At 37.5% G+C, this 26,651-nt stretch overlaps 2 protein-coding genes and 1 long non-coding RNA gene across 3 annotated transcripts; all 3 read left to right on the top strand.

Moving 5' to 3' along the window:
• The first annotated feature begins 11,726 nt into the window (after nucleotides 1–11,726).
• On the top strand, nucleotides 11,727–12,660 carry LOC140183968 (uncharacterized). Its single transcript, XR_011880561.1, has 2 exons — nucleotides 11,727–11,793; nucleotides 12,281–12,660. It is a non-coding gene; the product is annotated as an uncharacterized lncRNA (long non-coding RNA).
• A 3,060-nt stretch (nucleotides 12,661–15,720) lies between these two features.
• Nucleotides 15,721–16,362, top strand: LOC140183683 (uncharacterized). The gene is made up of 3 exons (XM_072232208.1): nucleotides 15,721–15,936; nucleotides 16,023–16,199; nucleotides 16,330–16,362. The coding sequence occupies exons 1-3, from the start codon at nucleotides 15,721–15,723 to the stop codon at nucleotides 16,360–16,362; spliced, it is 426 nt and encodes a 141-aa protein (XP_072088309.1).
• A 98-nt stretch (nucleotides 16,363–16,460) lies between these two features.
• Nucleotides 16,461–16,775, top strand: LOC140183682 (uncharacterized). The gene has a single exon (XM_072232204.1). The coding sequence runs from the start codon at nucleotides 16,461–16,463 to the stop codon at nucleotides 16,773–16,775; it is 315 nt and encodes a 104-aa protein (XP_072088305.1).
• The last annotated feature ends 9,876 nt before the right edge of the window (nucleotides 16,776–26,651 follow it).

The raw sequence follows: 26,651 nt of genomic DNA, 5'->3' as shown, positions 1-26,651 counted from the left end.
AGAGTATCACTCTCAAGAACTCCTTTCTTTTGAGTCATCCCATTATTCACGAAATTCCTTTCAGAAGTATACATGAACTGGTTATTTGCAACCATCTCAATGAGTTCCTGGGCTTTTTCAGGTGTTTTCAGATGAAGAGATCCACCAGCAAAATGGTCCAATGACATCTTAGATGATTTAGACAGACCATTATAGAATATACATATGATGCTCCATTCTGGAAGCATGTCAGAAGGACACATTTTGGTTAATTGCTTGTATCATTCCCAAGTTTCATAAAGGGACTCACCTTCCTTCTGTTTGAAGGTTTGGACTTCCACTCTAAGCTTGCTCATCTTTTGAGGTGGAAAAAATTTGGTCAAGAAAGCATTGACCAACTTGTCCCAAGAGTTCAGACTTTTTCTAGGTTGTGAGTCCAACCATGTTCTAGCTCTGTCTCTTACAGCAAAGGGGAAAGCATAAGTCGTTTGACCTCGGGATCAACCCCATTGGTCTTAACAATATCACAGATCTGCGAGAATTCAGCTAAGAACTGATGAGGATCTTCCGATTGAAGTCCATGAACCTTGCAATTCTACTGAATTAGAGAAACTAATTGAGGCTTAAGCTCAAAGTTATTTGCTCCAATGTCAGGAATTGAGAAGCTTCTTCCATAGAAGTTGGAAGTTGGTGCATGATGAGCGGATATTTTATACGCTTTTTGGGGGTAATTTCATGTAGATTTTAGTGTGTTCTAGTTATTTTTTAGTATATTTTTATTAGTTTTTAGGAAAAATCATATTTCTGGACTTTACTATGAGTTTGTGTGTTTTTCTGTGATTTCAGGTATTTTCTGGCTGAAATTGAGGGAGCTGAGCAAAAATCTGATTTGGGCTGAAAAAGGAATGCTGATGCTGTTGGATTCTGACATCCCTGAACTCGGAATGGATTTTTTTGAGCTACTGAAGTCCAATTGGCGCGCTCGTAATTGGGTTGGAAAGTAGACATCCAGGGCTTTCCAGCAATATATAATAGTCCATACTTTTCACGAAGATAAACGATGTAAACTGGCGTTTAACGCCAGTTCCATGTTGCATTCTGGCGTTCAACGCCAGAAACAGGTTGTAAGTTGGAGTTAAACGCCAGAAACAGGTTACAACCTAGCGTTTAACTCCAGAAACAGCCCAGGCATGTGAGAAGCTCAAGTCTTAGCCCCAGCACACACCAAGTGATCCCCAGAAGTGGATTTCTGCATCATCCATCTTAGTTTATTCATTTTCTGTAAACCTAGGTTACCAGTTTAGTATTTAAACAACTTTTAGATACTTATTTTGTACCTCATGAAATTTTTAGATCTGAATTTGGTATTCTCTAATGGCATGAGTCTCTAAACTCCATTGTTGGGAGTGAGGAGCTGATGAGCGGATAATTTATACGCTTTTTGGCATTGTTTTTAGGTAGTTTTTAGTAGGTTCTAGCTACTTTTTTGCATATTTTTATTCGTTTTTAGGCAAAATTCATATTTCTGGACTTTACTATGAGTTTTTGTGTTTTTCTGTTATTTCAAGTCTTTTCTGGCTGAAATTGAGGGAGCTGAGCAAAAATCTGATTTAGGCTGAAACAGAACTGCTGATGCTGTTGGATTCTGACCTCCCTGCACTCGGAATGGATTTTTTGGAGCTACAGGAGTCCAATTGGCGCGCTCTCAATTGGGTTGAAAAGTAGACATCCAGGGCTTTCCAGAAATATATAATAGTCCATACTTTGCGCGAAGATAGATGACGTAAACTGGCGTTCAACGCCAGTTCCATGTTGTAGTCTGGTGTTCAGCGCCAGAAATAGGTTGCAAGTTGGAGTTCAACACCAGAAACAGGTTACAACCTGGCGTTCAACTCCAGAAACAGCCCAGGCACGTTAGAAGCTTAAGTCTCAGCCCCAACACACACCAAGTGGGCCCCAGAAGTGGATTTCTACACCAATTATCTTAGTTTACTCATTTTCTGTAAACCTAGGCTACTAGTTTAGTATTTAAACAACTTTTAGAGACTTATTTTGGATCTCATGATATTTTTTAGATCTGAATTTTATACTCTTTGACGGCATGAGTCTCTAAACTCCATTGTTGGGGATGAGGAGCTCTGCAACGTCTCGATGAATTAATGCAATTATCTCTATTTTCCATTCAAACACGCTTGTTCTTATCTAAGATGTTCATTCGCGCTTCACCATGAAGAAGGTGATGATCCGTGACACTCATCACCTTCCTCAATCCATGAATGTGTGCCTGACAACCACCTCCGTTCTACATTAGATTGAATGAGTATCTCTTAGATTCCTTAATCATAATCTTCGTGGTATAAGCTAGAATTGATGGCGGCATTCATGAGAATCCAGAAAGTCTAAACCTTGTCTGTGGTATTCCGAGTAGGATTCAAGGATTGAATGGCTGTGACGATCTTCAAACTCGCGATTGTTGGGCGTAGTGACAGACGCAAAAGAATCAATGGATTCTATTCCTACAGGATCGAGAACCAACAGATGATTAGCCGTGTTGTGATAGAGCATTTGGACCATTTTCACTGAGAGGATGGGAAGTACCCATTGACAATAGTAATACCCTACATACAGCTTGCCATGGAAGGAACCTTGCGTGTGTGAAGAGGAGTACAAGAGAAAACCTGAAATAAAGAGACAAAGCATCTCCAAAACTCCAACATATTCTCCATTATTGCACAATAAGTATTTATTTTATGCCCTTTGACTTTTTACAATTAAAACAAGAGAACCCTATTGGCATCCTGACTAAGATCAACAAGATAACCATAGCTTGCTTCAAGCCAACAATCTCCGTAGGATTCGACCCTTACTCACGTAAGGTATTACTTGGACGACCCAGTGCACTTGCTGGTTAGTTGTGCGGATTGCAAAAGTGTGATTGCAATTTCGTGCACCAAGTTTTTGGCGTCGTTGCTGATGATCACAATTTCGTGCACCAAGTGTTTGGCGCCGTTGCCGGGGATTGTTCGAGTATGGACAACTGACGGTTCGTGTTGTTGCTCAGATTAGGTAATTTTCTTTTTATTTTTCTTTTCAAAAAGTTTTCAAAAATATTTTTCAAAATTTTTCTTTGTTTTCGAAAAATTATTCAAAATTTTTAAGAATGAATTCTAGTGTTTCATAAAGTATGTTGAAGCTTGGCTAGCTGTAAATCCATGTCTAACTCAATTGGATTGAGGCTTCAAAACCATCAGCATAGAGGCAAGTTAATTGGAATATCAGTTGTTACATGCCTGATTTATATCTTCTAAAGCTGGCTGGCTATTAAGCCATGCCCAACCCTTGGATTGGAGCTTTAGGCTAATATTGAAAGATTCCTAGAATTCTTATTAAAAAAATTTTGGATTTCTTATTTTCTTTTTTTTTATATGTTTTTCAAAAAAAATATAAAAGAAAATACAAAAAATTCATAAAATCATAAAAACTAAAAATATTTTGTGTTTCTTGTTTGGGTCTTGAGTCAAGTTATAAGTTTGGTGTCAATTGCATATTCATCTTGTTCTTGCAATTTTCGAAAATTCATGCATTCATAGTATTCTTCATGATCTTCAAGTTGTTCTTAGTAAGTCTTCTTGTTTGATCTTGATGTTTTCTTGTTTTGTGTCTTTTATTGTTTTTTATATGCATTTTTGCATTCATAGTGTCCATGCATTAAAGATTTCTAAGTTTGGTGTCTTGCATGTTTTCTTTGCATAAAAAATTTTTCAAAAAATATGTTCTTGATGTTCATCATGATCTTCAAAGTGTTCTTGGTGTTCATCTTGACATTCATAGTGTTCTTGCATGCATCATTGGTTTTGATCCAAAATTTTCATGTTTTGGGTCATATTTGTATTTTTCTCTCTCATCATTAAAAATTCAAAAATAAAAAAATATATCTTTTCCTTTTTTCTCTCAAAAAATTCGAAATTTTGGTTGACTTGGTCAAATTTTTTAAAATCATATCTTTTTCAAAACTTCCTAACCACTTTTTCTCTCTTCAATTTTCGAAAATTATATCCAAAATTTTTCAAATCTTTTCAATTAATTAATTATTTTTGTTTTCAATTTTTTTATTTGGTTTTCTAATTTTCAAATTTTTATTTAATTTTTCATTTATTCTATTTTATCTTCCTTTTAATTTTCGATATTAAAAAAAATTAAATCCACATTACCTCCTTTACTCCAAACATGGACCTAAGTAGAATTGAACAATCCACAAGGACTCTGGGGTCATATGCTAACCCCACTACTGCTTCATATGGGAGTAGTATCTGTATACCCTCCATTGGAGTCAGTAGTTTTGAGTTGAATCCTCAGCTCATTATCATGGTGCAGCAAAGTTGCCAGTATTTCGGTGTTCCACAGGAAGAACCTACAGAGTTTTTGGCATAATTTTTATAAATTGCTGACACAGTACATGATAAGGAAGTAGATTAGGATGTCTACAGATTATTACTATTTATTTGCTGTAAAAGACCAAGCTAAGAGGTGGTTAAATAACCAACCTAAGGACATCATAAAGACATGGAAACATCTGTCAGAAAAATTCTTAAATCACTATTTTCCTCCAAAACGGATGACACAGCTAAGGCTGAGCATCCAAGGGTTTAAACAAGGAGATAATAAATCCCTTTATAATGTCAGGGAGAGATACAGAGAGATGCTAAGAAAATGCCTCTCTGAAATGTTTTCAGAGTGGGTGCAGTTAGACATCTTCTATTATGGGCTTAGAGAGAGAGCTCAGATTTCTCTAGACCACTCAGCTGGTGGATCTATACACATGAGAAAGACAATAGAAGAAGCTCAAGAGCTCATTGATACAGTTGCCAGAAATCAGCATCTGTACCTGAGCAGTGAACCTTCCTTGAAAGAAGAGACCAAAACAGTAACTGCTAAACTCAGTCCTGTAGAACAAGTTACTGATTCAATCAGCAACTGGATTTTCTAACAAAATAGCTAGCCGAATTCAAGGAGATACTACAAGAAACAAGAATGGCTAATATGAATATGGAAGTACAGTTAAAGCAAACAAAACAGCAGTTATCAAAATAAATAACAGAAGAGTGCCAAGCAGTTCAATTAAGAAGTGGAAAAATATTAAATACCTCACTTCAAGGTAGCAGGAAGCCAAGAAATGAGCAAACTACCCAAAATCCATCTGAGGACAGTAAGAGCCCAAAGAGGAATAATTCTGGCGCTCAAATGCCAGAAAATGGGTGGAAAGCCGGCGTTGAACGCCCAAACCATGCTCAGTCCTGGCGTTCAACGCCAAAAACAAGCAAGGAATTGGTATTGAACGCCCAAAGGAAGCACAGTTCTTGCGTTCAGATGCCAGAAACAGGTAAGGAGCTGGCGTCTAACGCCACTCCAGCTTCCACCCCTCGCATTCAAACGCCAGTGGGAGATCAGACACATACAAGTGCTGATAGCAACCCCTCTAAAAAGGCTTCTCAACCCACATCTGTAGGCAATAAACCTACAGCAACTAAGGTTGAGGAATACAAAGCCAAAATGCCTTATCCTCAGAAACTCCGCAAAGCGGAACATGATAAGCAATTTGCCCGCATTGCAGACTATCTAAGGACTCTTGAAATAAAGATTCTATTTGCAGAGGCACTTGAGCAAATACCTTCTTATGCTAAGTTCATGAAAGAGACCTTAAGTCATAAGAAAGATTGGAGGGAAACTGAAAAAGTTTACCTCACTGAAGAATGCGGTGCAGTCATTCTGAAAAAGCTTACCTGAGAAGCTTAAAGATCCCGAAAGCTTTATGATACCATGCACATTGGAGGGTACTTGTACCAAGCAAGCTCTATGTGATCTTGGGGCAAGCATCAACCTAATACCTGCATCTACTATCAGAAAGCTTGGTTTGACTGATGAAGTCAAACCAACCCAGATATGTCTCCAACTTGCTGATGGCTCCATTAAATACCCATCAGGCGTGATTGAAGACATGATTGTCAAGGTTGGGCCATTTGCCTTTCCCACTGACTTTGTGGTGTTGGAAATGGAGGAGCACAAAAGTGCAACTCTCATTCTAGGAAGACCTTTCCTATCAACTGGACGAACCCTCATTGACGTCCAAAAAGGGAATTAACCCTGAGAGTCAATGAGGATGAGTTTAAGTTGAATGTTGTCAAAGCTATGCAGCATCCAGACACCTCAGACGACTGCATGAGCATTGATATTATTGACTCTCTCGTGGAAGAGGTCAATATGATTGAGAGTCTCGAATCAGAGCTAGAGAATATCCTTAAGGATGTTCAGCCTGATATGGAGGAATCAGAGAGAATAATAAAACCTTTGAAAATTCCTCAGGAAGAGGAGAAACCTCCTAAACCCGAGCTCAAACCATTACCACCATCCCTGAAATATGCATTTCTGGGAGAAGGTGATACATTTCCTGTGATCATAAGCTCTACCTTAGAGCCACAGGAAGAGGAAGCACTAATTCAAGTGCTAAGGACACACAAGACAGCCCTTGGGTGGTCCATCAGTGATCTTAAGGGCATTAGCCCAGCCAGATGCATGCACAAAATCCTATTGGAGGGTGATGCTAAGCCAATGGTTCAACCACAGAGGCGGCTAAATCCAGCCATGAAGGAGATGGTGCAAAAGGAGGTCACTAAATTACTAGAGGCTGGGATTATTTATCCTATTTCTGATAGCCCCTGGGTAAGCCCTGTCCAAGTCGTCCCTAAGAAGGGTGGCATGACAGTGGTTCATAATGAAAAAAATAAACTGGTTCCTATAAGAACAGTTACAGGGTGGCGTATGTGTATTGATTATAGAAGGCTCAATACAGCTACCAGAAAGGATCATTTTCCTTTACCCTTCATAGACCAGATGCTAGAAAGACTAACAGTTCATGAATACTACTGCTTCCTGGATGGATATTCAGGTTATAATCAAATTGCAGTAGATCCCCAGGATCAAGAGAAAACAGCATTCACATGTCCATCTGGAGTATTTGCATACAGAAGGATGCCATTTGGTCTGTGCAATGCACCTGCAACCTTTCAAAGGTGCATGCTCTCAATTTTCTCTGATATGGTGGAAAAATTTCTGGAAGTCTTCATGGATGACTTTTCAGTATTTGGAGACTCATTCAGCTCCTGTCTTGACCATCTAGCACTTGTTCTAAAGAAATGTCAAGAGACTAACCTGGTTTTAAACTGGAAGAAATGTCATTTTATGGTGACTGAAGGAATTGTCTTTGGGCACAAAATTTTGAACAAGGGAATAAAGGTGGATTAAGCCAAGGTAGAGGTAATTGAAAAATTACCACCACCTGCCAATGTTAAAGCAATTAGAAGCTTTCTGGGGCATGCAGGATTCTATAGGAGGTTTATAAAAGATTTTTCAAAAATTGCAAAACCTCTGAGTAATCTGCTAGCTGCTAACACGCCATTTATCTTTGATAAGGAGTGTCTGCAGGCGTTTGAGACTCTGAAAGCTAAGCTGGTTACAGCACCAGTCATCTCTGCACCAGACTGGACATTACCATTTGAATTAATGTGTGATGCCAGTGATCATTCCATTGGTGCAGTGTTGGGACAGAGGCATGACAAGCTTCTGCACGTCATTTATTATGCCAGCCGTGTTCTAAATGATGCGTAGAAGAACTACACAACCACAGAAAAGGAATTGCTTGCAGTGGTTTACGCCATTGACAAGTTCAGATCCTATTTAGTAGGATAAAAAGTGATTGTATACACAGACCATGCTGCTCTTAAATATCTACTCACAAAGCAGGATTCAAAACCCAGGCTCATAAGATGGGTGTTGCTTCTGCAAGAGTTTGATATAGAAATAAGAGACAGAAAAGGGACAGAGAACCAAGTAGCAGATCACCTGTCCCGAATAGAACCAGTAGAAGGGACGTTCCTCCCTCTTACTGAGATCTCTGAAACCTTTCCGGATGAGCAACTTTTTGCCATTCAGGAAGCACCATGGTTTGCAGAGCTTCATGATAGTGACTTTGACAAAAAGTTCATTATTAATAGGCAAAGAGTCAATCATTATCTTAAAGGCAATGTTGAGCAAGAATGCTCAAGACTGAGACTGGATTAAAGCTCAGTAATAGTCCAGCTAAAGACAATAAAGAAGCGCTTATTGGGAGGCAACCCAAATTTTTATTTTTATTTTATTATTCTTTTATGTTTTCTTAGGTTCATGATCATGTGGAGTCATAAAACAAATACAAAAATTAAAAACAAAATCAAAAACAGCAGAAGAAACAGCACACCCAGGAGAAAGGGCTTACTGGCGTTTAAACGCCAGTAAGGAGCATCTAGCTGGCGTTCAACGCCAGAACAGAGCATGGATCTGGCGTTGAACGCCTGAAACATACAACAATCTAGCGTTTAAATGCCAGGATTGCACACTGAGGAAAGCTGGCATTCAACGCCAGAAACATGCTGTAAATGGGTGTTGAACGCCCAGAACAAGTATAAAGCTGGCGTTTAACGCCAGAAACAAGCATCAATCTGGCGTTAAATGCCAGGATTGCATTCAGAGGGCATTTTACATGCCTCATTGGTGCAGGGATGTAAATCCTTGACACCTCAGGATCTGTAGACCCCACAGGATCATCTCAGGATCTGTGGACCCCACAGGATCCCTACTACCCCAACTCACCTTCTCTCTTCTTCACTAATCCCCTCAATCTCTCTTCCCCATCACCTCTTCACCACTCACATCCATCCATCCTTCCCACCCAAACCCACCCTACATGGCCAAAACACAAACATCTCTCCCTCTTCCCTTTATCTTCTTCTTCTTCTTCTATTCTTTCTTCTTTTGCTCGAGGGTAAGCAATATTCTAAGTTTGGTGTGGTAAAAGCATAGCTCTTTTATTTCTCCATAACCATTTATGGTACCTAAGGCCAGAGAAACCTCAAGAAAGAGGAAAGGGAAGGCAATTGCTTCCACCTCTGAGTCATGGGAGATGGAGAGATTCATCTCAAGGGTCCATAGCTCAGTAGTAGAGCATTTGACTGCACATCAAGAGAGCATGAGGAATTCCCTCATTAAGAAATCCCTGAGACACCTCAGGGGATATATTTTCCTCCACACAACTATTGGGAACAACTAAGGATAGGAGTACCAAAATCACTAGAGATCAAGAAACAGAGGCAAGGAAGAGACATAAAGGAGCTCAAAAAGCACCATTGATCTTTCAAAAAGGCGCCATCCTCACTAAGGTGGACTCATTCCTTAACTTCCTTGTTCTTATCTCTGTTTTTCAATTTTTATGCTTCATGTTTGTCTATGTTTGTGTCTTTAATTCATGATCATTAGTATTTAGTAACCATGTCTTAAGGCTATGAATAATTCCATGAATCCTTCACCTTTCTTAAATGAAAAAAAATATTTTTAATACAAAAGAACAAGAAGTACATGAGTTTCGAATTTATCCTTGAATTTAGTTTAATTATATTGATGTGGTGACAATACTTTTTGTTTTCTGAATGAATGCTGGAATAGTGCATATTTTTTTTTATCTTGTTGTTAAAATTGTTGGCTCTTGAAAGAATGATGAACAAAGATAAATGTTACTGATAATCTGAAAAATCATAAATTTGATTCTTGAAGAAAGAAAAAGCAGTGAATAGCAAAAGCTTGCGGAAAAAAAAGGGTAGCGAAATATATATATATATATATATATATATATATATATATATATATAGAAAGAAAAAAAAGCAAGCAGAAAAAGCCAATAGCCCTTAAAATCAAAAGGCAAGGGTAAAAATGATCCAAGGCTTTGAGCTTCAATGGATAGGAGGGCACAAGGAAATAAAATCCAGGCCTAAGCGGCTAAATCAAGCTGTCCCTAACCATGTGCTTGTGGCATGCAGGTCCAAGTGAAAAGCTTGAGACTGAGTGGTTAAAGTCGTGATCCAAAGCAAAAAGAGTGCGCTTAAGAGCTCTGGACACATCTAACTGGGGACTTTAGCAAATCTGAGTCACAATCTGAAAAGGTTCACCCAGTCATGTGTCTGTGGCATTTATGTATCCGGTGGTAATACTGGAAAACAAAGTGCTTAGGGCCACGGCCAAGACTCAAAAAGTAGCTGTGTTCAAGAGTCAACATACTTAACTAGGAGAATCAATAACACTATCTGAATTCTAAGTTCCTATAGATGCCAATCATTCTAAACTTCAAAGGATAAAGTGAGATGCCAAAACCGTTTAGAAGCAAAAAGCTACAAGTCCCGCTCATCTAATTAGAACTAAGCTTCATTGATATTTTGGAATTTATAGTATATTCTATTCTTTTGATCCTATTTGATTTTCAGTTGCTTGGGGACAAGCAACAATTTAAGTTTGGTGTTGTAATGAGCGGATAATTTATACGCTTTTTGGCATTGTTTTTAGGTAGTTTTTAGTAGGTTCTAGCTACTTTTTAGTATATTTTTATTAGTTTTTAGGCAAAATTCATATTTCTGGACTTCACTATGATTTTGTGTGTTTTTCTGTGATTTCAGGTATTTTCTGGCTGAATCTGAGGGAGCTGAGCAAAAATCTGATTTAGGTTGAAAAAGAACTGCTGATGCTGTTGGATTCTAACCTCTCTGCACTCGGAAATGATTTTTTGGAGCTACAGAAGTTTAATTAGCGCGCTCTCAATTGGGTTGGAAAGTAGACATTCAGGGCTTTCCAGCAATATATAATAGTCCATACGTTGCGCGAAGATAGACGACGTAAACTGGCATTCAACGCCAGTTCCATGTTGCAGTCTGGCGTTCAGCGCCAGAAACAGGTTGCAAGTTGGAGTTCAGCGCCAGAAACAGGTTACAACCTGGCGTTCAACTCCAGAAACAGCCCAGGCACGTTAGAAGCTTAAGTCTCATCCCCAACACACCCCAAGTGGGCCCCAGAAGTGGATTTCTGCACCAATTATCTTAGTTTACTCATTTTCTGTAAACCTAGGCTAATAGGTTAGTATTTAAACAACTTTTAGGGTGTGTGTGGTTGGAGGGAATACAAGTATATTCCCAAGATTTTGAGATGGGAATATCTTATTCCCATGTTTGGTTCAAGATTTAAAAAATTATTCCTGGGTATGTTTTATTCCCTGGAATCAAAATCCAACCCATTTCATTCCCATCTCCCTCCTGGTTATCTTTAATTCTAATGGGAATGGAATGTGTATAATAAAGTGAAAAGACCAAAATACCCTTGTTAATTTCACTCCAGCCCTTCTTTTAATATTTTTACTCCTCATTTGATTAGAAACCAAAACCCTAGCAGAGCCCTTCCCCCATCAAAACTAAAACCTAGCCAAGCTTCTTCCCCAAATTCATGGAAGCTCCACCGGCGTCAGCACTGTCTTGCCGCCGATTTGAGTTTGCACAACCACCCGTCACCTTATTATAGAAGGAAATTCACTTCAATCATTCGTTTACGTTCATGTTCCATCATCGCAGCTCACATCAGTTCACCGCGACTGTATGCTTGCCGTCGTCGCTGCCGCGCCTCTAGCCGGATCCTCTGCGTCGCGTGTTCGCGTTTGGTCTCTCTTCTCCGTCACTCTCTTGCTTAGCGTCGAGTTCGCCGTCGACGAGGAAGCTTTGCCACTGTTTCTCTAGTGCTTCGCATACAGTTCTTTCTCTATCCCTCTTTCTCTCTTTCACTTTCGATCTCTCTCTCTCTCTTTCTCTCTCTCTCTTGCCGTCTTTCACTTTCTTCTGTTGGTTGCAGGGGATACTAAATAAGAGCAAATTGGTTGCTATTGATGTTGGAAACAGGGGCTACCCTCCGAATAAGGTATGTAAGTTGATGATTACGATGTTTTTTACACCAAATTTCTGATGATTTGATGATGACACTGATCTGAGGTAGTTAACATTGTTGTTAAGTTTGCATAAGGTCACAAGTTGAAAAGTTGTTTTCCACAGTGAGTGCTTTTGAGTTTTGGTGTTTGAAATTTAAGGGGAGAAAATGAAGATTAGATGGTGAATTGGTGATTGAGTTTTGGAGCACATCACCTAGTCTTGTGTTTGCTGTTTTTTATTGTTTTTCAAGAACCAAAATTGCTTGCAATTCTTTTACTCTGCCAGATATTTGCAATTATGTCACTGAGAGCTAAAAAAAGATAACTCTAACCTGGTTTTACTAATCATATGTTTCTTGTGGGGTGTGACAACTGAGAACTGCATACATATCTGTGAAGATGCTCTGTAACATTTGGAAGAAATCAAAGCAGCTTTAAATTTTGATGCTAAAGACATATTTATTTTTCTTCTTGTTACAGAGACTTGATTGCTAATTACCGAAATTCTGTCGAGGAGCTTGTTAAGTCTGAGCCATAGGAGCCTGTCAATTTTCAGGTTGGCTAAAAACCATAACTATTGTATTATTTATCGAGAGATTGTAGCTTCCTTGTTTTACTAGGTGTGTATCTCCAGTTTCTAACTTAAAATTAACAAAATTGCTAAGATTTACACTTGATACGTTGTTCAAGAGCATGTCTCAGAATTAGATTTATGTTCTACTATCTCAATGTAGTCAAGGATTAATAGGTGTAGCTTAAAGTTATTTCTTGAGGGAAAGATAGCCGATAGCACATGTATATTTGATTATTATCAAAGTACAGAACACAAGAAGTGCATAGCTGAACAGCATTCTCATTGATGTTGAGTGCCACTGTCCTGTTGTCGATAGAAAACAGAAAAAGTAATTATAAAATTCACACTACAAATATAAAAGTGGATTGAGAGAAACTTATCTGTCTATCTTGAATTCTCGATCTGGTTTTCAATCCACTGAAAAATATTTCTGTGAAAATTTGGATAAAACTCGTTATTACTAATTTTATGACTAGTTTTTACTATTTATGATGGGAACGAAGAAATGCCCAAAGGCTATGGTGGATTGAATCAAAGGTTGAATGCTGAGGTTATAAGATAGAGTTGTGTTTATTTTTTCTCTGTTGATTCTGTTTTTAGTCATATGCTGTGACTTAGAATTGTTATAGTTTTTGGGTCTGCATTATGAAATTTTGGGTTTGATTCTTGTGGCATAAGGATTCATAAAGACCGTGGAGTAAACATGCCAGTCCCTTTGCTTTGTATTCTCATAGCTTGTTCATAGAACAGAGCAGGATGTGGAGGAGCATAAATTGCTCCAGAGAAAGACTGAAAAAGTAGTAGTTACAAGCTAACATATCAGAAACAAATAATAATTATATAACCTCTTATCAAGGACTAGTAATCATTCAAGTGTAACTGTGAGAGTAAATAATAATAATAATAATAATAATAATAATAATAATAATAATAATAATACCATCCAAAGAAAGGATTGTGTCTTGGCCCCTCCCAGTTTCGTAATCTTAATTAATTATAACATTACATAAGTGTGATCATGACCTTGCACCCTGTAGCTTTCTCCTTTCATATCCAACAATTCTTATTTTTGGTTTGGTTTTATTTTCACCTCCTCACTAGTCACTAGGTTTGTTCCTTTAGAATTTCCAATATAGGCATATACATAGATAGATAGATAGATAGAAGGGTGAAAGTGAAAGCAGGTAGAGTGGTTAATTAACAAGATAGATATATGGTTGATGCATTTGATGAGGTAGAGAGGTTAATTAACAAGATAGATATATGGCTGATGCATTTGATGAGGAGTGTGATTATCTGTTCAAAGCTGTTCTAATTGGGGACTCAGGGGTTGGGAAGTCAAATCTGCTATCAAGGTTTTTGGGTCTGTATTATAAAATTCTGGGTTTGATTCTTGTAGCATAAGGATTCATAAGGACTGTGAAGTAAACACACCTGTCCCTTTACTTTGTATTCTCATAGCTTGTTCATAGAACAGAACAGGATGTGGAGGAGCTTTCTTTGCTTTAAACCCTTGTGTTAAATTTCTATGCTGTTTGACTAATATTGTGATTCATCCTTCATCTATTTAGAAAAGAAAAAGAGAAAGCAGGAACAAATAAAAAAAGGGCAGGAGTAGAAACTTTATCTTTATGCAACTAGCTCTAGTCCACCTCCAATTAAACTCATTTATATATCACCAACACACACCCATAGGGCCAGAATGAAGCCACTAGAACTGATTGAGTAACTTTGGGAGTAAAAAAGTTTGATTTGAATTGAGGACGTAAAATGACTATGCAACGATGTAGCAACAGCAAGTGAAGTACGTATGATAATGAACCAAAAAAAGCAAATAAGCATGCATTCATTCACAATGTAGACAACTACTTTTCGAATATTAGATCATCAATTTTTCTTTCCATATATTTAAGTCAATACTATCTAACTTTTTATATTGACTCCTAACATTTCTCATAATATATATTATATATAAGATACGCAAATTAATCATTAATATATGATCACTTCCCATTCTCTTTCTGAGAGTAATTAAGCATTTTTACAATCGGTAACCTACTTTAATTTAAATTCAGAATTTACAAGAGAAAATTATAAGCAGTAATTAATTAATCAGGATATACAAATATTACAGGGGCCGGGAATAATGTATACAATAATCATTCATCAGGAAGGAATCGGCCACCAAGATTTTCCATCATAGAAAGTTGCATATTCTCAATGGCTTCCAATGACGCTTTCTTTGATTAATAAACCAATTGTTAATTTGCTTCTGATCTAGCCCTGTTGACTTAGCCAGTTCAATCTTGTCAGCTTCCTGGAAGCATCAACAATAGTTAATGTGTCATTGACTCATTTTGTTGTGTTTGTGCTTAGGTGACTATTTCTATTAACACTAATGAAGATGATATTGTAAACCGTTGGATGATTATTCATAATAACATTTTCAAGATGTGTTCCTTGAAGTAATCCTCTTGTGTTTAATTGATTTTCTTGAATTCCAGTAGTAAGTAGTTCATCTATTTATGGTTTGACCAACAACACTATGGAGAGAACCATTAATGTGCCTTAGACAGAACCATTTTATTATTTTAGTCTCCTTGAAACTGCCAAACTACTTCTATATCTATATATGTGTATGTGTGTCCTTATCCCTTCATGAAATTGAAATTTTGAAATCAAATTAAATGATATATATATATATATATATATATATATATATATATATATATATATATATATATATATATATATATATATATATATATATATATATATATGGTCTGATCTCATTATTTAGCTTTGAAGTATGATTTATGCAATAAGCTAAGGTAGTGATCACTGATCAGAGATGTAAAGAAATCTAACATAGCACAAAGGAAATTGAAGGGGAAAAAAATTATCCTTTTGGCTAAGATATATATCATGTGTTGTGAGATGTCCTTTTGGCTATTAATTTTATTTTTCAAATGATAGAAAAAAGTTTACATAGAATAAATAAATAGTAAAGTCTTCTAACTAAATATTTTAATGTTTTTTTTTTGACAGAATGGATCCCAAACAGAATATGAGAGTTATTGCCTGCTTGATTTTACATTTTGAATTAATGAATGACCTTATGGTTAAGTTGTTGATGATTTGCTATGTTTTGATTATATTGCAATTGAAAAAAAAAAGAAAATGGAATGATAGTTACAGTAGGCAAGTAATAAGGGATGTTAGTGTCGATATGATTATTTATTTTAGTGATCTAGCATGTATAGAAAACACAAGAATGGATGGATGTGCCTTTCATGCATTGTGTAACTTGCTTAAAAGGGTTGGAAGGTTAGAACCAAGTAGGAATATGGGTGTGGAAGAAATGGTTGCCATGTTTTTACATGTTATAGCACATGACGTCAAAATTAGAGTAATAAAGAGACAATTTGTGAGATCTGAAGAAACAATTAGTAGGCGGTTTAATGATGTATTGCTTGCTATTTTGAGATGTCATAATCTCTTACTGAAGAAACCTCAACCATTTAGCCAGGATAGAATGGATGAACGATGGAAATGGTTCAAGGTAATTTATCTTGCTAATGTTATTAAACCTAATATACTTTGTGTGCTTTAGAATTGAGTTAATTGATCTCTTTTTTTGGATTTTAGAATTGTTTAGGAGCCTTAGATGGTACTCATATCAAAGTCAATGTCCTTGAGGCTGATAAGCCTAGATATCGAAACAGAAAAGGTGACATAACAACCAATGTGCTTGGAGTGGTTGCTCCTGATATGCAATTTATCTACATACTGGCGGGTTGGGAGGGTTCAGCTACGGATTCTAGGGTATTGTGAGATGCACTATTTCGCAATGGGTTTAGTGTTTTCCAAGGTATTTTTATTGAGACTTTATCATGTTATCAAAGTAACTATTTGATCTTTCATTAATTTTGTTCAATTTTATATGTTACACTAGGTCATTACTACTTATGCGATGCTGGATACATGAATTGTGAAGGATTTTTGGCACCTTATAGAGGACAAAAATATCATTTGAGTGAGTTTAATTCACATAATCAACCCAGTACAGCTTAAGAGTTTTTTAATATGAAACACTCACAAGCTAAGAATGTCATTGAAAGGGCATTTGGAGTATTGAAAGCAAGATGGGAAATTTTAAGGGGAAGATCATTTTATCCTATTAAGACTCAAGGAAGAATTATAACTGCTTGTTGCCTTTTGCATAATCATATTAGAAGAGTGATGGTTGTGGATCCTATTGATGAGATAGAAGATCAAAATATACTTGGAGTAGATGGTGAGACGATCCACCATATTGAGACAAGTGATGCTTGGGGTAGATGGAGAGATCAACTTGCACAAGAAATGTGGAACCAATGGAGAAGACATCACGTTCGATAATTGTAATAATTTTTTTATGTATGAGGCTGTTTGTCATAACAATGATTTTATTTTGTTGATGTGTTTGTGTTCTTGTATAAGAGTTGTGTGTCTGTTAGTAAATTTTAACTTTTTGAGACTTCTTTGTAACTTTAATTTGGATAATAGTAAAGCTTTTTAATATATATGTGGTTAGAATCGTTGAGATTTGTTTTATATAAGTTCAATTATGGATTATAACACGAATTATGAATTATGGAATTTTTAAAAATTTTAGATACGTATTTTGTGTTAATTTTAATAAAACATATTTAATATTAGGGGTATTTTAGTAAATTTAAAAAATTTAGAGTCAATAATAATTTAACTAATTTTAATAAATTTAAAAAAATTTAGAATCAATAATAATGTTAATTAAAGATATTTGATATTAGGAGTATTTTAGTAAATTTAAAAAAATTTAGAGTCAATAATAATTTTACTAAAGATATTTGTTATTAGGGATATTTTAGTAGGGATATTTTAGTAAATTTAAAAAAATTTAGAATCAATAATAATTTTAATTAAAGATATTTAATATTAGAAGTATTTTACTAAATTTAAAAAAATTTAGAGTAAAAAATAATTTAACTAAAGATATTTGTTATTAGGGATATTTTAGTAAATTTAAAAAAAAATTAGAATCAATAATAATTTTAATTAAAGATATTTGATATTAGGGGTATTTTAGTAAATTTAAAAAAATTTAGAGTCAATAATAATTTTAACTAAAGATATTTGTTATTAGGGGTATTTTAGTAAATTTAAAAAAATTTAGAGTCAATAATAATTTAACTAAATATATTTGTTATTAGGGGTATTTTAGTAAAAAATTTAGAGTTAATAATAATTTAACTAAACATATTCGTTACAAGGGGTATTTTAGTAAATTTAAAAAAAATTAGAATCAATAATAATTTTAACTAAAATATTTGTTATTAAGGGTATTTTAGTAAATTTTAAAAAATTAGAATTAATAATAATTTTAACTAAAAATATTTATTATTAGAGGTATTTTAGTAAACTTAAAAAATATTTAACTTTTAGTCATTAATATTTTAATTTGAATGATTAAGGGTAATTTTGACATATTACATAATATGACCAAGATATTTAAACTCAACCAAACAAAAATTTAGTCATTCCTAGGATTATTACATAATATTCCAATGTATTAAATTTTACAACCAAATATGGAAATCATATATTCCAAGTAATCTTATTCCTAGGAATATAATACCTAGGAATGAGATTACTTGGTAATAAAATTTAATCTTTGAACCACACACACCCTTAGAGACTTATTTTGGATCTCATGATATTTTTAGATCTGAATTTTATACTCTTTGACGGCATGAGTCTCTAAACTCCATTGTTGGGGGTGAGGAGCTCTGCAACGTCTCAATGAATTAATGCAATTATCTCTGTTTTCCATTCAAACACACTTGTTCTTATCTAAGATGTTCATTTGCGCTTCACCATGAAGAAGGTGATGATCCGTGACACTCATCACCTTCCTCAATCCATGAACATGTGCCTGACAACCACCTCCGTTCTACATTAGATTGAATGAGTATCTCTTAGATTCCTTAATCAGAATCTTCGTGGTATAAGCTAGAATTGATAGCGGCATTCATGAGAATCCAAAAAGTCTAAACCTTGTCTGTGGTATTCTGAATAGGATTCAAGGATTGAATGGCTGTGACGAGTTTCAAACTCGCGATTGTTGGGCGTAGTGACAGATGCAAAAGAATCAATGGATTCTATTCCTACATGATCGAGAACCAACAGATGATTAGTCGTGCTGTGACAGAGCATTTGGACCATTTTCACTGAGAGGATGGGAAGTAGCCATTGACAACGGTGACACCCTACATACAGCTTGCCATGGAAGGAACCTTGCGTGTGTGAAGAGGAGTACAAGAGAAAAGCTGAAATAAAGAGACAAAGCATCTCCAAAACTCCAACATATTCTCCATTATTGCACAATAAGTATTTATTTTATGCCCTTTGACTTTTTACAATTAAAATGAAAGAACCCTATTGGCATCCTGACTAAGATCAATAAGATAACCATAGCTTGCTTCAAGCCAACAATCTCCGTGGGATTCGACCCTTACTCACGTAAGGTATTACGTGGACGACCCAGTGCACTTGCTGGTTAGTTGTGCGGATTGCAAAAGTGTGATTGCAATTTCGTGCACCAGGAGCTCTGCAGCATCTCGATGAATTAATGCAATGATTTCTATTTTCCATTCAAACACGCTTGTGATCACACTTTTCACAACTCCGCACAACTGATGATCGGATTTTTGACGGTTTAGAATTTCACTAATGAAGTCTCGTTGTAAAGTATAGTTCCTAAACCAAACAATAATCTTTTCATACAAAAGATTGTTTGTCACAAGTAACAAACCCCTAAATTTATAAATCGAAGTATTGAACCTCAGGACGTTCTCCCTAGGAATTACAATAAAGTGTCTTGTTATTGGTTGTGAGTTATATTTGGGGTTTTTAAGGTTTTAGACAAGAAATATAAATGGTAAAGAAACAAACTAACAACTAACAAAGCTCTTGGCAAGATATGAGAACTAGAAGTCCTATCCTAGTTATCCTTTTCAATTGTGATAACAAATTGTCCATTGCTCCCACTTCGTTAACCTCTAACCATGGAGGAAAGTCAAGTGGATGAATCAATTTGATTTCTCAAGTCCTAATCAACTCCTAAAGGAAAGACTAGCTTTAGAGGCATTCAAATTAATTAGCAACTTCTAATTATCAATCAACAAAGGAATTTAGATAACTCAAGAGTCACTAATTACTCTACCTAGGCCAAGAGGAATAAAAGCTACACTAAAGTTCAACCAAGCAATTCATCAAACACTTGGAAGGTATAAAAGGAAAGCATAGTAAATTGATAACAAGAATAGAATCTAACAATAATTATTGAAATGAATTAACAACAACAATCAAAAGAAACACAATTATTATGAATTATCTCAAATTGCATTATTGAAAGAAAACAAAGGAACAACAATCTATCCAAAACAAAATGAAGAATTACAATTATTAAAGCACATAACTAGAAAGAGGAAGAGGAGAAGAGTAAGAATTGATAAAGGAGAAGTGAATTAAAGCATGAATTAAACCTAGATCTAAGAAGAGAGATTAACCTAAACCTAATCCTAATTCTAGAGAGAAGTGAGAGCTTCTCTCTCTAAAATTACTCTAAACTAAAACTAATGATGCTAAAATGATAGATTGATGTCTTCCCCCCTATCCTTGGTCCTTTTAGTGCATTTTGGCGCCAAAGTTGGTTCAGAAACTCCCCAAGATCGCCAGGCACGTGCTGCTTTAATGAAGTCATGTGCGGACTTCGACGCGTGCGCGCACGGTACGCGTGCGCGTCCCTGGCTGATTCTGCAATGTGCGCGAGAGCGCCTTGTGCGCGTGCACGTGCTTAGCTGATTTCACTTCTTTGACTTTTTATGCTTCTCTCCACTTGTATGCTTCCTTCCTTACTCCCTTTGATCCATGCCTAGCCTATTTCAATCTTGGAATTACTAGCAAACACATCTTTGATTGGTTTTTCGCTTTGGGCTTGTAATGTGCTAAAATGAGAACAAGTTAGTTAAGCATAGGCTCAAAATTGGCTAACAATAGAGAGTAAAAGGTAGGTTATTTGGGTACGTGAGCTAATGAAATAATGGCCTCAATCATACAAATGCATGAATACAAGAAATAAATGGACATATAGAATCAAGCAAATCAAGGATCACAATCATAGAAAAAGAATAATTGCACACAAGAATGGAAGATAAGTGGTTATAAAAATGCAACCACATCAATAGGCTCAAGTCTCACAAGCTTGTGTTCTTAGTTCAATACATGCTTCACAAAGTAAGAATTCAAGCAAGTTTCACCAAAAATTTTCTTCAATCAATTAGGTTGGTGCCCTATGCCCTATAATTAAGTTTCTTGGAAAATCTCAATATTTGACTAAGTATTGTTGTGATTGAGAATTTCTAAAAAGATTCCCTAGTTTACCCTTTTCTTTTTCAACTAGAAACAATTTCTTATGCAAAAAGGTGACCAAGTTTTAACAATTCACAAACAATTTCTAATCATAACCATGAGCTAAAGAGAAATATGAAATATGCAAAAGTTTTATAAAGAAAAAAAATCTAACTAAAAGTATGGAATCTATCATCCAAAACATCTAAAAATATGCAGAAGCATCCAAAATATCTAAAATCCAGTAAAAGTATCCAAAATAACCCAAAATGACAAGTATATACATAAAGTACGAAAAATGAGATAACTAGGCAGCATAACTAAAGTGTTCACCGGTCCTCTAATAGTGCCACCGGCAACCTCCCCACACTTAAGATTAAGCATCGTCCCCGATGCTAATCCTGAGGATCAGGGGTAGGGACACCGGTAGGTGCTGACTCTGTCTGAGGCTATGGGACCGGCTCTCATGGGGCTGCTGAGTCTCTGTGGCGTCAGGTGCAGCTGAAGGTGCATCCTGCTGAGTCGGCTCATCAACATCCTCCTCCTGATGATCCTGCTCATCGGAGGCTGGAGAGTCTGAGAGCGGAGGTAACTCAGCACCCAGGGAGATGAGTGCCTGATCCATCCGATCCAGTCGGCGCATGATCTGGCGCTTTTCGCGCTCCAGAAACGGAAACAGGCACTGAACCAGTAGGTAAGTCGGCTCAAGTACTGAAGAAGGGGCTGTCGAAGAAGATGGAGCTGCTGCTGTAGAAGAGGATGGGGCTGCTGTCGAGGCTGAAGGTCCAGCCGTCCCTACAACTACTCTAGCCCTAGATCGGCGTCTAGTCGGGGGCTTCTCGTGCACCCAGCCACCCCAAGGAATAGTAACCTCCTTGTCATCGTCATCTGGGGGTGGTGGTATCACATCATCATCCAACCAAGGGACCTCAGCTAAGGCGGCCATACTGGTAACCAATGTGGGAAACGGGAGTAGGCCACGAATATGTGCTCGCCACATACACTGCCGAATCAATCGAGGAAAATAAACCTCCTTTCCCTCCATAACACAACCAATCAAAAGTAGCATCTCCATAGGGATCTCAGAAAAGTGAGTGGTGGGCAAGACGTAGTGAAGATCATCTGCCAAGTCTTGGCCTCCTTGTTCAAGTGTGCAAAGAGCATCCCTTTGGGCTTTGTGTTGCCTGAGTCCATCACCCAAGTGGCATCTGGTAAACCAATCACGCGCCTAAGCGCCTCATAGTCAAAAGTCATACAGTGAATGGCTACCTCTGCCTGCCGATGGGCACAGGTGTCATCAGGGATGTGTCGACACTGCAGTGCCTCCTCTATGGCTGAATCAGTGATCATAACCTCTCTACCCCTCAACTGAACTGAATCTAAAGTAGGACGGAAGAAGTTGCAATAGAATTCCTTAACCCAAGAAATGTTGATATCTCCCAAATCTCTATCAACAAAGTCCAAACCCAACTCTAGGATGCGACTAGTAATGGCTCGTCTCACATCATTGGGTAGGAGTAATCTCTTCTCAGTACTCAGCTTCTTCGTCTGATACTTGGGAAGGCGAAGCTCACAGTAAAGATTGGGAAACTTTGTTGGATTGGTAGAAGGTAGCAACTGATTTTCCTTTTCTTCTTCATTCAACGGATTCTTAGCATAATTCTTGTAAATTGAGGGAATAGAGGGTGTAGAATGTTTTCTTTTCTTGGAGGTAGTGGCTATGGCTTTTCCTTTATCCGACATCCTGAAAAGTATGATAGAATACAAGCAATGAAGCACTTAGCATGAAACAAGGAAAATATGTTCAGGATATGAGATGGATGATAAGCAATCATGATGTGAACTAAACTTGAAAACTTGGTTTGGAAGTAAGGATAGAAAACAAAGCTGTAAATCAAGAAATCAAAGTTTTAAGGAAAGCAACAACCCTTACTCATTAAGCACTAAAATCGTCATACCTTGAAAGAATGGTTAAAGAGGGTTAAATGTGAGTAAAAAGTAAGTGTTTAACGAGATTAGAGAGTTAGGAAGGTGGATTAGTGGTATGATGATATATAGGCTCAATAAAAGTAGAGTCATGACTAAACATAGAAATCATGTTCACAATGATTGGTGCAAATCCCGGAAGTCAAAAGGAAACGAAAATTAGCCCAAATTTGCAATAGAGACTACAATGAAAATAGATTTCCTGAAAATTGGGCAGCATCCCGGCTAAAAATTGGACATTCCCAGATAGTAACATAGCATAAGCAGCAAGAAGACAACATCAATTAAGCACAGCAACAGTGAAATACAACCCAGCAACACAAATTGCATACATAGCAATCCAAAATCAGCATACAACACCCAAGTAAATAAACAACGAACATGCACAAACAGAGCACTTATCAGGCCTAGAATCCTCTAACCAGACCTAGCTACCTAACAGCAATTATTTCTATCTAACCTAACATACAAAAATTCAAATTCCAACTAAATAACATTAAGCTAACAGTAATGGAAAGTTAATGAACACAGAGTTGAAGCATGGAACCTGGGAGTAGAGTAAAAAGAAATGGAAATGGGAAGTAGGGGCGGCAGAGAAATGAGCTGGGCGCAGGATGCCGCCGCGGAGGGTAGGGTTACGGCGGTGGTGACAGATGGTTGGCGGAGAGAGTGAGGGTGAGTGGTTGTGAGAGAAGGGGAGCGAGCGAGAGGGTGGATAGGATGAGGGTTAGTGATGTGGTGGTGGCGATGGACGGCCGCTGGCGGTGGCGGGCTGTTGAAAGGAGAGAGGGGACGGAGATGGTGAAACGGGAAGAAGAAGAGATGTGCACTGCTGCGCAGTAGTTCTCGCGTAATAGGGTTATCTCATTTTCGAATCGACGCGGGTGCGCACAGTGCGCTCAAGCGTGGATGGCGAAGATGGCAGAGGCGCGCGCGTACAGTGCGCGCACGCGTACAAGGAGTTGGGATGGAGGCTTAAAGTGGGCTCAGCGCGCGCCCAACTCTCTGGACAAAGGCCTGGAATGATGGCATCAGCTAGGGGATGCGCACGCGGCAAGTGCGCGTCCGCGCGAGGTGAGTTGGGTTGGGGAATTAAAGTTGGCCCAGATCTAGCGCAACTCTCTGGATATTGGCTCAGAAGTTGCAGCAGCAGATCGACGCGGACCCAGCAGGTGCGCGTCCGCGTGCATTTCCTTATAGCTGTATGGACGCGCACGCACGTAGTGCGCGTCAACGTGTAATGAGTTGGGCTCGAGGCACAACGTTGGCCTAGAAGAGGCCCAACTCTCTGGAATTTGGGTAATGATGCACCTACTCAGGGACACGTGCGCGTACGTCATGCGCGCGCGCCTACCCCCCTTTTTTTATTGCCCTTTAAGCAGAAAAATTGTGCTCAGATGCTCCCTATACTGCTCACAACTCTTTATTCAATCAACCATCATACAATTCACAAAAAATGCAATTTGATGTTATTCATCTACTACTAAACACAGCATACATGTGACTATGCAACAATTAAGTTGTACAAACAAATTTATATGAAACATCTACCTACAATGGCAACTCAAATCACTTATTAAGCAAAATTAAAAGAGAATGGAAAGAGTTTACCATGGTGGGGTGTCTCCCACCTAGCACTTTTAGTTTAAGTCCTTAAGTTGGACTTATGGGGAGCTCCTCATCAAGGTGGCTTGTGCTTGTACTCGTCTTGGAACTCCCACCAATGCTTGGTTCTCCATTGTGCCCCAAGATTTCTTATGGATTGAGCCAAGTATTGATGGAGTTCTTCACAAGCTTGGGGCTCCCAAAGTTGATCCTCTTCTTGTAATCCGGGATCCCACACTTTGTTTTCACACCCATCTTGAGGTTGATTATCATTATTAGTCCATCTGGGTGGTGAACAAGAAGAATCCTCTATGAAGTGCCCAACAATCCTCCTAGACCCATCTATTTGAGCACTATTTCAACCTTTGTATTCAACTCTTGAAGTATCAACCAAAATGAGCCTTGATTTACAACGCCAACCACAAAACATCTTTCGCTTACGCTTCATCCCACAAAGCATCCTAAGTTGACCATCCGTTTCAAGCAAGTCATACTCAAGTGGGACAATAAAGCTAATAGAAATGAATTTTACCCACTCAGGTGAAGGAGTATATGACAACCTAGGCAAAGATGCTTCCAACGATCTTGACAAAGCGTATTCCACTCCACTCAATTCTTGCTCTATCCTATCCAAGTCTTCATATGGAATATGCCTTGGAAGGTGTGCACTTTCCTCCCTAGCATCAATTTCAATCATCTTGGAGGGGTTTTCTTCAACTTTATGTTCCCATGGATGCTCCGCATCTCCTAAGTCTTCTACCGCTTCTTTCTTGTCTTCAACAATTAAAGCTTCCTCCAATTGTTCCAATACAAAGCAACTTCCCTCATTTCCCACCGGAGTTTTCAATCTCTCCTTCATGCTATGTTCTTCATTCGATTCTCCACATGTAGCCGTAGGAGTTCCTTGAGTGTTCAAGCATTGGGAGGCTAATTGATTTATTATTGCATCCAAGGTGGCCATGAAATTTTGCACATCCCTTTTCATCTATTCTTTCCCTTGAACAAGAACACCAAGGGTTTCATCTATTAGAGATTGGGGTTGGTGGAAGGGTTCCTCATTTTGGAAAAAGGGTTCATAATAGGAAGGTGGTTCTTCTTGGTAGAGTTGTGGTGGTTCGGTATTTTCCATTCTTTCCACTTGTTGCACAACACACTCCATGGTTGCTTGAAATTGATCCAATGCTTCTTTGAGATGATCCCTTGACTCTTGTTCCTCTTGGATAATATGATTAGGATCATGTGGCTCTTGGTTCAATGGATATGAGTGTTCTTCCATGGGAGGTTGTGGTGGAAAGTAGTATTCATCTTGTGGTTGAAAATTTTCATTTATTGGAGGTGGTTCATCTTGGTAATAATATGGAGGGGGTGGCTCTTGAAAATATTGATGTTGGAGTGGTGGTGGCTCTATGTGTGGTTCATATGGCTCATATGGTTGTTGGTAGGATGGATATAGATTAGGGTCATATGAAGGTAGTTGGTAAGAACGGGCTTGTGAGTATGGTTGAGAGTTATGTTGAGGATATGGTTCATAGGCATATGGTGGTGGTTCTTGAAAGTCACAAGGTGATTCACCATAGCCATTGGATTGATATGCATCATAGAATGGCTCTTCTTCATAGTGCATTGGTGGGGGTTGTTGCCATGAGGATTGATCATAAGCATATGGCTCCTCCCACTTTTCGTTATCCCATTCTTGATACACACCTTTATTATAGTCCTCATTTCCTACAACATGTTGATAACCAAACTCATAGCCAAAATGAGAATTCATGATAGCAAGAGGAAAATGAAAACAAAATCAAATAGGAAGCAAGAAAATTAAATCCTAAAACTAGTAAGAGCTAACAAAAGCAAACATATTCACACTATTCACATATATACAATAACCAATAACATAACACCATTGCAACTCCCCGGCAACGGCGCCATTTTTTGATGATTGGATTTTTGACGGTTTAGAATTTCACTAATGAAGTCTCGTTGTAAAGTATAGTTCCTAAACCAAACAATAATCCTTTCATACAAAAGATTATTTGTCACAAGTAACAAACCCCTAAATTTATAAACCGAAGTATTGAACCTCAGGTCGTTCTCCCTAGGAATTACAATAAAGTGTTTTGTTATTGGTTGTGAGTTATATTTGGGGTTTTTAAGGTTTTAGACAAGAAATATAAATGGTAAAGAAACAAACTAACAACTAACAAAGCTCTTGGCAAGATATGAGAACTAGAAGTCCTATCCTAGTTATCCTTT

This window comes from Arachis hypogaea, chromosome 1 (assembly GCF_003086295.3).
Source record: "Arachis hypogaea cultivar Tifrunner chromosome 1, arahy.Tifrunner.gnm2.J5K5, whole genome shotgun sequence".
NCBI classification, from domain to species: Eukaryota; Viridiplantae; Streptophyta; class Magnoliopsida; order Fabales; family Fabaceae; genus Arachis; species Arachis hypogaea.
The sequence above is the reverse complement of the archived record's forward strand: the minus strand, read 5'-3'. Positions and strand labels throughout refer to the sequence as shown.